The 9746-nt window shown below is 41.5% G+C and overlaps 2 protein-coding genes across 2 annotated transcripts in view; both read right to left on the bottom strand.

Annotated features, from left to right (window-relative positions):
- sumf2 (sulfatase modifying factor 2) overlaps positions 1-3305 on the bottom strand; it is a 4334-nt gene extending 1029 nt beyond the window's left edge. Inside the window, 8 exon segments of the mRNA XM_005727944.1 lie at positions 15-169; positions 357-441; positions 1412-1467; positions 1729-1879; positions 2372-2416; positions 2680-2794; positions 2875-3022; positions 3111-3305. Coding sequence (XP_005728001.1) covers positions 15-169; positions 357-441; positions 1412-1467; positions 1729-1879; positions 2372-2416; positions 2680-2794; positions 2875-3022; positions 3111-3153 — 798 coding nt within the window. The 5' untranslated portion in view covers positions 3154-3305.
- A 579-nt stretch (positions 3306-3884) lies between these two features.
- cct6a (chaperonin containing TCP1, subunit 6A (zeta 1)) lies at positions 3885-9746 on the bottom strand. Its single transcript, XM_005727916.2, has 13 exons — positions 9493-9746; positions 8823-8886; positions 8058-8192; positions 7771-7944; positions 7449-7552; positions 7092-7362; positions 6619-6701; positions 6268-6364; positions 6003-6150; positions 5212-5345; positions 4965-5067; positions 4748-4820; positions 3885-4672 (listed from the first exon to the last, which is right to left on the bottom strand). The coding sequence occupies exons 1-13, from the start codon at positions 9627-9629 to the stop codon at positions 4600-4602; spliced, it is 1596 nt and encodes a 531-aa protein (XP_005727973.2). The 5' UTR covers positions 9630-9746; the 3' UTR covers positions 3885-4599.

The raw sequence follows: 9746 nt of genomic DNA, 5'->3' as shown, positions 1-9746 counted from the left end.
TTTTGTTTTTTTACCTCAGAAACTCACCTGGTTGTGATTCGAGCCTTGTGATTAGCTGAACCGTCCACTGTGTCGATCCAGGAGGCACCGCGCAGCACGTACATCGGCCTCGCTGCTGAAAAGCGTGTGGATGTCCACTCCCATGTATTTCCCATCATGTCATAAAGTCCTGGAGGAAGATTTGTCATTATGTGTTAATGTTCACAACACAAAATGTGAGAAGAAAAATCAAATGTTTCCAAAAGCTCAAAACACAAATGTAAAGTCTTAATGCACAGTTAATATTCCTCTTAGCATCTTAGCTACCAATCAGCTCTTTCATCATGCCGATAAGATGTGTGTTAAAACAAGATTACCATAGCTATTCTGGGGAGGGTATGCTGTAACAGGAGAGATGCCGTGGTATCCATCCTCTGCAGTGTCTCCATCTGGGAAAGATCCCTAAAATACACGAAAGCTAGAATTACCACAATACCATATTACACTTTAAATCCATGTTTGTCCAGACTCACAATACAGTAAGTGAAGAATTAAATGAGTCTTAGTCACAGATGGGCAGTAAAGCGTAATCTGATTACTTTTTTCAAGTAATGAGTAAAGGGATTACTATTGCAAAAAAGTAATTAGATTACTGCTACTTACCCGTAAGCAGGCTACGTTACTGCGTTACTAAACAATTATTTTGTTTGTGAGAGTGTCTTATGACAATGACGTACGAGCGTGCGACATCCGTGGCAGCAACAGACATGTGTCGATCAACAACAGATAATATGAACTGCGGCTGAGTACTGAGTACGACCATGTGGCGTCCACAGTACTCTCTGCATGGGAAGAAAACGTCTTTCTACAGCAAAAACTTTAACTTTAAATCTGAGCAAGCACCTGGCAAGCTGCCACAGGAATGTTGAATTCACAGAGAAGCCCCCGGATCCTATACAGCTTTATAACGTATTTATAACGTATTCAGGTTGTGTATCATGTTTTTTAAAGTAACTTAAGTAATAAAGTAACCAACTACTTTTGAAAAGAAGTAATCAGTAAAGTTAACGGGATTACTTTCTTGGAGAAGTAATCAGTAATTAGTAACTAATTACTATTTTCAAGAAGCTTGACCAACACTGGTCTTAGCAACAAAGATTAATCTCCCCAACTCTGGATCCATACAAATTTAAAATATAGTCGCATGTTTTGTTCCTCAGTAACAAAACATGCGAGTGTAAAACATTGTTTTACATAAACACAGAGGGTTTTTTCTGTATTCATTGATATACAATATATATTTACTTAATAACAAAGACAAAAACACAATGTCAGTGGCTAAAGAAGCATTAGTGAAAACCTAATCAGAGCCTCCCATGAGAACAATACTAATGACCTAATGATGACCTAACCATGACTGCAACATGCTGACCTGCCACAGGTTGGTTCTGTTGGCCTGGAACTTGTTTCCCCATGGGTAGGTCCGACCTGCAGCATAACAGCCAGGAAAGAGATTAGATGAACAATAAAATTATATTTCAGTTTTGTTAAAAAGTCCATTATTCAAACTAGTTTCCTGATTTTTCACAAAGACTTGACTGAATCTGAAACACAAAAGCAGTTTTGGGTTCCTCTGTCGAGACAATAACAAAGGAGCTGCTGAGCAGAAACATCACTGTGTGTGACTTAAATGTTGTCAGCTGGAAGTGAAAGTCAAAAACTCGACTATAATAGCAGTAAACATTATACCTTGCAGCCCCCCACGTGCAGCCCACTCCCACTCCTCCTCCGTGGGCAGTCTCTTGCTTTTCCAGCTGCAGAAGGCCTGGGCGTCATTCCAGCTCACCTGAACCACTGGAAAGTCCAGATGATCTCGAATCCCCGAACCAGGCCCTGAAGGCTGAACAGTAGAGGGTCAACGTGCGTGGCAAAAAAGTAGGCATGGCAGGAAGGCAACAATAATTCTATCAACCACTCGTTACAACAAATGTGTAAAGAAAAACACCTCTGAATACTGAAACTGAGACTACAATTTGGTCGGGCTCACCAAAGCAAAAGTTAGACAACAGAAGACTGGAAAAATGCGGTTTGGTTTGATAAGTGTCGATTTACGATAAAGCACATTTGGGATGTGGACGCAACAGAAGAGTTGCATTGTGGATGTGCAGCTGATGATCTGCAGCAGTTGTGTGATGCTGTCCTGTCAACATGGACCGAAGTATCTAGGAATGTTTCCAGCACCTTCTTGTATCTGTGCCACAAAGAATTCAGCAGTGCTTAAGGAATAGGGGTCTGACTCAGTACTCGCATGGTTTACCTAATAAAATGTAATAAGTGAGTGTAAACAAAAACTGTCAAAAACATAGGAACAAACTCACAATGTGCAACTCACCTGTCTCCAAAACACACGCTCTATAGGCAGCCACCACGGAGCAGACTGATGGAAAAGATGAGGAAATAGGTCAGAAGCTGTTTACAACAGTAAGAAGCTCTACATTATATATTTTATTTATTGTGGAGAATCTCTTTAAATGCTGAGATGCCTACAAATTGTTTCATTAATTATTATGAACAACACTAATGTTAGACATATAAAAACAGCAAATCTTCATATCTGAGATGTATGCTTAAAATTGTGAAATAAGGTCATTAATCTAGCTGGTAATCTGATCTATTAATCAGAGAAAAATAACTCGGCACCTCAATTCTCTGAGTGACTTTGCTCTTCAGCTCTTCTGACACAAAGTCCTGAAACACGAAACTCCAGCCAAACGTCTCGGCTTCAGTTTTGTACTTCTGGGCTCTCACAAAGTCTCTGTGGCAAATAAATGAACAAGTCACCGACTTCAGTGCATTAGTTCTGCCTTAATTCATTTCAATGTAGATCTTATTTACCTGAAATCGGCGTTTGTGACGGGGTGTCTGTCTATTTCAAAAGGCTGAAGCTCGACCTCCTTGGTGGGAGACTCTCCGTCTCTCCCATCGGGTGCACTGGTTCCCATTGACATCTTTCCTCCCGGGATGTTCACCATTTCCTCCGCGGCTGCCAGGAACAAACATGCCTCGATGGGTATTTATTTAAGTGTTAATGTTTTTGTTAAATTCAGAAATGAAAGAAAGAGTCCTCTTACCGGCCCCTGTCAGTAAAAACACAGCAAACATCCAGAATACCATCGTCTTTGCTAAAACTGGTTTGAAACCACGTCTAAACAAAAATATACAAGTTAAACATTTAACCACGTTCAAATGGAGAACTTCTCAAAGTTCAATTTCATTTTTTAGTCGTTTCTATCGGACAGATTTCACCGTTGCACCTCAAAATTGGTTCCGTCCGTTTTTTCAAATTCACGCGATACTTCCTCTTTCTCAAAGCTTTGTAGTTTAATAATATTGAGAATAATATTGAGAATAATATTAATATTGTTAATAATAATAACAGGAAGAGTATTACATTGGAAAATATTTCGAGTAAGACGTAAACACCGATGCTCTGCGCTGGTGTAATATAAATCGTACTCAACCCTATCTGACTGATTCAGCTTCTCAATTACAGTTACAGGTTATGTTTTACTCCCATGCAGCACATCTGTGTAACCCTTTCTCAATTCTCAAGTACGCGAGTACATCTGCTCTCTGGTGTTAATAGGCTATTTCAGCCCAACACCCCAAGTACACATTACACCACTTTTAATGCGCTGCACTGTCCCCTTGACTTCTGTTATACTGAACCACTAACATATCTGATATTTGCTATTTTTTTAATGTGAATTTGAGAACTGCTGCTTTATTAAGCATATTTACTTTTTAATTAAAATGTCTTAAGTATATAGACTTTTTTTTTAACGTTACAAGAACTCAGGGATCTCCCAATGTTTGTGATCAATGACGTTTTACTCATTAGGGTCTTTTGCTGGGATGCATTTATTGTGAAGCCTTCATTTTGATGTCAAAAGGCAGGTGAATACAGAAAGTTCAGAAGTGTTTGTGTTTTGATTTGGTGTGTCGCGAAAACTCTTTAGAAACTAGAGCTTATTTACAACAGTAGAAAAGTGCAAGAGGAAGCACACAAAGGACACATGCAGAGGATCAGTGTGACAGGAAGGATGCTAAGGGGAGAGATAAGAGGAGATGGAGGCTGATGACCTGCTTAATTTCTTATGCTCCGGTCCAACACTGGTTGTGCATTACAGATCACATCTTCCCTGATGAGCTTCCAAATCATTCATGGACTCAGAGAAGAAAAAACACAGATGTTAACTTTTATATGTTTGACTGATTAATTCTTCAACGACAAAGAACCACATTTTTACGGAGCCAGGAAAACCTTTAATGGGTAGAAACAAAACTGAGGCAGAGGTCAGTGCTTTTAACAAAATCTCATAAATAAACCAATCATTTTAGAGGGAGGCGATGACAAATCCATGGAAAACAAAAAGAACCTCATGACTAGCATGACAATGATGTCTGACAGGCGCTGCGATGGATGCCGTGGATGTTTACAGCGGGCTGTCCATCAGACTGGGGGTGCTTCAGAGTGCCTACAGCGGGAACACGTTGACTGAACCTTTAGGTAAACAACTATCCCTGTGAGTATAACAGCTGCAGCTTCTTTAGGTGACTTTAACCTTTGAGAGAAGACATTCCAGCTCGCATGATCTCATCCACCAACAAGATGTTGCTTGCGATCACCGTGCTGTGAACAGAGACCCGTGTTAGTGACCCATGTGGGCGATACATCGGGGTAATTTAAAACATTCCTTCGTCTCACCATGAGTGAAGAAGCTGTTTCTTGACACTGTAATTATCCCATACGCCTGCTTCTCCTGCCACCATTGGTTCTCCTGCAAAGCAAAAGGTTAAAATAAAAAAAAGGTTTAAATTCTGCCAAATTGTTACTGTTTAATAACTTCACAATTATAGAGTTTTACTCTAAACTTTAAAACACAATCACTTCAGGATTGACTGATCGCTGCTGTGGTTCTCACCTGTGCTGAGGTCTACTCCAACTAGCTGGCCAGACTCTTTGTACTCTGTCTGCAGCTTCAGCAGGGTCTCCTGTGGGTCGTAGCCAGAGTTCTGGGCCAGAACCTAAGATCAGAAAGATGGCATTTTAAAAACATCAGTAAATTTTGATACAGGATGGATTGTAAGAAGGTGACAAATAATGGTGCAGCAAGAAACAAACCAGGTTTCTGTTAATAAAAATGACAGAGAAAATGAATTATTCTTTACCTTAGGGATGACTAGGAGAGCATCTGCAAATGCCTGGACTCCCAGCTGGGCTCTGCCTTTCACATTGGGCTTGTGTTTTACCAGAGCGTCTGCCACAGCAACCTCAAAGGCACCTGCACCGGAGACTACACTACCTGAAGACATAGAAAAATAAAGAGATTATTTAGGAAAGCAAACAAATGTGTCATATAAATTAACCCACTCGGGGAGGGAACAGCTCTAATATTTAAAACAATTAGTGGAGTTTGTTCTGATCAGCTGAATACATGTAGGAGAGACTAAACTCTCCTAATGCAGAGGATAAGATCAGAGTCATTGTAGCACAGACACTGGAGACCAGGGAGAGCCACACTAGCATCCCTGGGTGTTCGCTGTGCAAATGAGACCTGTTCTGTTTTCCTTAAGGACAAATTAACCACCTTCAATTTCAGCTTGTTATCAACATAAAGAGAAAATGGATATTTTGATCTACAGTTTGTCCACACAATATTTGGAAAAAGCCTTAAAGGACTTCAGAGTGTTGTTTCATGAATGAATTTCTGCTTAAAGAATTCTAAAAACACTGATTTGTCTGCACACAGACATAAAAAAAAAAAAAAAAAAGTGTTAATCTGTTTAAAAAGGTAGCATTTTATAAGCCATACTAATGGTCAAGCAGAACATCCAGTAGGATTAATTCAGATAGAACAAAACTGCAGAAATTCATCATCAACAAAAGTTTATATTAATAATTTTTTAGTAAAAGGATTTTAAAAAGTAAAATAAGCATAGAGGAAATGTTCAGCTCTTACCATCTTCAATAGCGTTCTTTACTGCCCGCAGACCGTCCCTTACGGCATCTTTGATCTGTGTGAGGGTGTGTTTGTTGGGTCCCTTCACCAGCAGGGTAACTGAGCGAGGGTTTCCACACTTCTCGATGAACGTGTACTTCTCCTCTCCCTGCAAGCAAGGTTGCAGCATTAATATCATTTTAATTTTAAAAAGTTTAAATTTCACAGTTTTGTGGACTGAAAGGTAAAAAATAGACACCCCCCCCCCCCAAAAAAAAAGTCTCACCAGTGTGTGTTCATAAACCAGGCCAGCATGTCCCAAGCATTCAGGTGTGAGGTCATCAACTGAGTTCATGGCGATGCCACCGCAAGCGAGGGTGAGCCTGTCACAGGAACGACACACTGAGTGTAATTCAGCTTCTTAATATATAGCTGACTGATACCGGCTGGTAGTGTAAAGCACCTGTACGGGTGTGTCTGTGCCAATTTCAAAACATAAAGCATGAGCTCATCTCAGCATGTTAAATCAAACAATTCAAAAATCTTCTATGAACTTTTATCTAAGTAATGTAATGTTTTGCTCATCTCAACTATAAAACACCACCAACATTTATAACACTGAAAATATTTTTCTCACCTCTCCATGTTCCTCCTCTTTGCCCTCCGCAACCCAACAATGCCCTCTTTGGCTAGGGCGTCCAGGGAGAATGGGTCAATACCCTAAACACACACACAAAATAAGAAGACATGCTTGAGACTGCAGTTTACACTAAATAGTTCAGTAAATGTAAGCGATGTAAAGATTATCCTGATCCGCTGAATACATGTAGGGGAGGAAGAGACTCTCCTAATGCAGAGGTACAGATCAGAGTTACTGTAGCACAGACACAAAAACCAGGGGGAGCCATGATAGCATCCTTGGGTGTTCGCTGTGCATGCAGCCAGATTGGCTGGGCCAGTCTCAAAAGGCTTAGTGTTCGTATGAAAACACAAAGTCAAATTACGAGCCTGTATCTTTAGTAGTACAAGCCAGACTGAACTGAGTTTGACAATTCTTTTTTTTAAACTTTAGCCTTTGAACTATGTTAACATCCGCATTTTCTAGCATACCTTCTGGTTAATGACGACAAAGCCCTTGTCCCCATTGGGACACACTTTGTTTTTCAAGGCGATAATCTTCTGCACGCGGTCCTCGATGAACTTCCTTTCTGCAGCCACGAGCTTCTCCCTCTCATCAGCGCTCTTGTAGAAGAAGCCAGAGTTGACCTCGGTCTTCTCGTACTCCAAAGAGACGTTGCACGTCAGTATGTAAGCATCCTCCACCCTCTTCTTCATGTCTGGGTGCCGGGCGCCGTGGTCCAACACCAGACCTCTGATCAGCCTAAGAAATAACAGATCAGCATTTAGAATTCACAGTTAAGCACAGTCTTGTCTTATCCCCCTCTCCACCTCTGTATTTACACTTACTGTGTATCACAGTCGGTCTTGTGCTTCATCTCCATGATTTCCACCATATACAAGTCAGTGGGTTCATTGGGTTTAGCGATGGCGAGCACAGCATCTACTACAGCCTGCAAACAGACAAGGTGAGCACAAGCTAAATGAGCGACAGCTAAGATTAGAGAATAGAGAAGTGCACTCACAACAAGCTATAGACTGCCATAAAGGTTCAAGAATAAGTAAGCCCTTAGGTCTGTGGCAACTTTGAAATGTCAAAGTAAACTAACTAATTGGCTATAAGGTAAAAACATCTAACATCTGCTTTGTGCTCGATTCCCTCATGTCTCACCTCAGTGAGCAGGTCTGCCAGCTCTGCGTGGACCTTGGTTCTGAGGGAGGTGCGTGCGACGTTAATGAGGGTCTCTCTATCCATTTCCCGAGTCACCTTTACTTCCTCAAGAACAGCCAAAGATTTCTCTTTTGCTGCCTCAAAGCCCTCGGCAATGATTCTTGGATGAAGACCCTGCAACAAGCCATTAAAATGGAGTTGTGGTTAAAAAAAAGATACCTCAACAATTCATTCACTAGAGAGACTGACATGCCAAATACAAACACACACTGTGAACTATCTTGTACCTCTGAAATGTAAAGGTCAGCCTGCTTCAGCAGTTCACCAATGATGAGGACGTTGGAGGTGGTACCATCTCCTGTGATGTCATCCTGTGCAGTGGCAACCTTGGCAATCAGCGATGCTGTAGGGTGCTGAATTTGCTGAAAGGGAAACAGGTTGGGAAAAATTTTATGAAAATCCTCATTCATGGGTAATTCATGGCAGCAGTGCTAAACCTACTCATCCATTATTAATTATTATGAATCCTCAGTTGCATTACAAGGTACTAAGTTTGCTTTGAAGTGCAAAAAAAAGGTATTTCCAGTTGCTCCCTTGTTTCCCAAAGGGGTTGCCTCAACAGACAGATCTACAAGTTGAATAGGCACAGATTTTACACCGGATACCCTCCCATTAATCTGTACTTGGGATGGCATTAGGAGGATAGCAGGTTGTGTGGCCCGGTCAGCTGGTAAAGACTTCTGTGTTCAATGTATTTTTTAGAATTTAGGTACGTTGTAATGGTTAACGAATTATTGTCAAATTATTAATGTGCACTGTGACAAATGTGGAAAAAGTGCCATCAAGTTCAAACCCTAAAGCACATCTATCCAGATATTTAAAGCTCAGTCAGATAACATGCTGCTGTTAAACTCATTGTTTGTGAGAACAAAGGCTTAAGAGACATATACAAACATTTAGGGTGTGGTCACTCTCTGTGAAATAGGCAATACAGTACTAATATGACATCACTGACAGAAGATCCTCATTTTACAGCTCATCGTGTCCCTTACCATCTCGTGTAGCAGGACGTTGCCATCTTTGGTCAACTTTATGTCTCCTGCACCAGACACCAGCCTGCAGATCCACAGAGACAGAAGAGGGTTAATATTTGTTACCCTACCTACTAGCGGCTTATATTATGATAATGCAAACTTTCACCCTATTATTGTTTGCCTGCTGAAGAACTCGCAGATTATGGCTGTTAGCTTTTATTTATCCATTTCCTCACATCATCTACAAATCCCCAAACAAATCTCTACCTGTAACTGAGTTATTCAGTCGCTCATCAGTATCTTTAGTTAGCGTTAAGGCTAAACTTGTGGACACGTTATACTTAGTACTACGACTTTAACGTAAACTGGCATGATCTGCTAACCGATTGAAGCTAGCATGCTAACGTTAGCTTTATGGCTGTTAGAGCGGATCATGACGATGACTGGGCAGGGCAACGAGTGCCGGGAAAATCCGCTAACCGTTTAGCGATGGCAGGCCTCGATTTATTTTAAGTGTGTTTTGGACAGGTACTCTGTAATAAAGAGTGGATGGTTTCTACTTTTCAGGCACAAAGACTTTGGTGGCGACATACCGCTATCGGCTGCGATGCTAAACCGGTGAATTGCTGCTAACGTTAGCGAGTTAGCATATCACGCGTGCTGCACAAAGAGCTCCGGCGGCACTCACATTTTCATGGTCCCCTTCGGTCCCAGGTTGCTTCTCAGCACATCCTGCAGCCCCCGGGCGGCACTAATGTTAACAGCCAGGGCGGCCTGGGCTCTGGCCACCTCTGCTTTGGGGTTTAGAGCTTTTACGGCAGCCATAGCGCAGCACAACCAGCGAAGTACAAGTAAAAAGTATCGCCGGTAGGGAGTCCACGCTACTCGGGTTCGGAAGCTCTCGAAAGGGGAGTCGCTTTCCAGAAGGCTCCAACACGTGTT

The sequence above is a fragment of the Pundamilia nyererei genome, unplaced genomic scaffold, assembly GCF_000239375.1.
Source record: "Pundamilia nyererei isolate P.nyererei 1_Seehausen unplaced genomic scaffold, PunNye1.0 scaffold00026, whole genome shotgun sequence".
NCBI lineage: Eukaryota > Metazoa > Chordata > Actinopteri > Cichliformes > Cichlidae > Pundamilia > Pundamilia nyererei.
Note: the sequence above shows the minus strand (reverse complement) of the source record. Positions and strands in the feature narration are given on the sequence as shown.

Coding starts and splice junctions, on each gene's coding strand:
- cct6a (XM_005727916.2), bottom strand. CDS start 9,629: ATGGCTGCCGTAAAAGCTCTAAACCCCAAAGCAGAGGTGGCCAGAGCC. Junction 7,945..8,057: donor CTGACCTTTACATTTCAGAG/GTACAAGATAGT, acceptor GGCTTGTTGCAG/GGTCTTCATCCAAGAATCAT. Junction 6,702..7,091: donor TTGTCGTCATTAACCAGAAG/GTATGCTAGAAA, acceptor GTGTGTGTTTAG/GGTATTGACCCATTCTCCCT.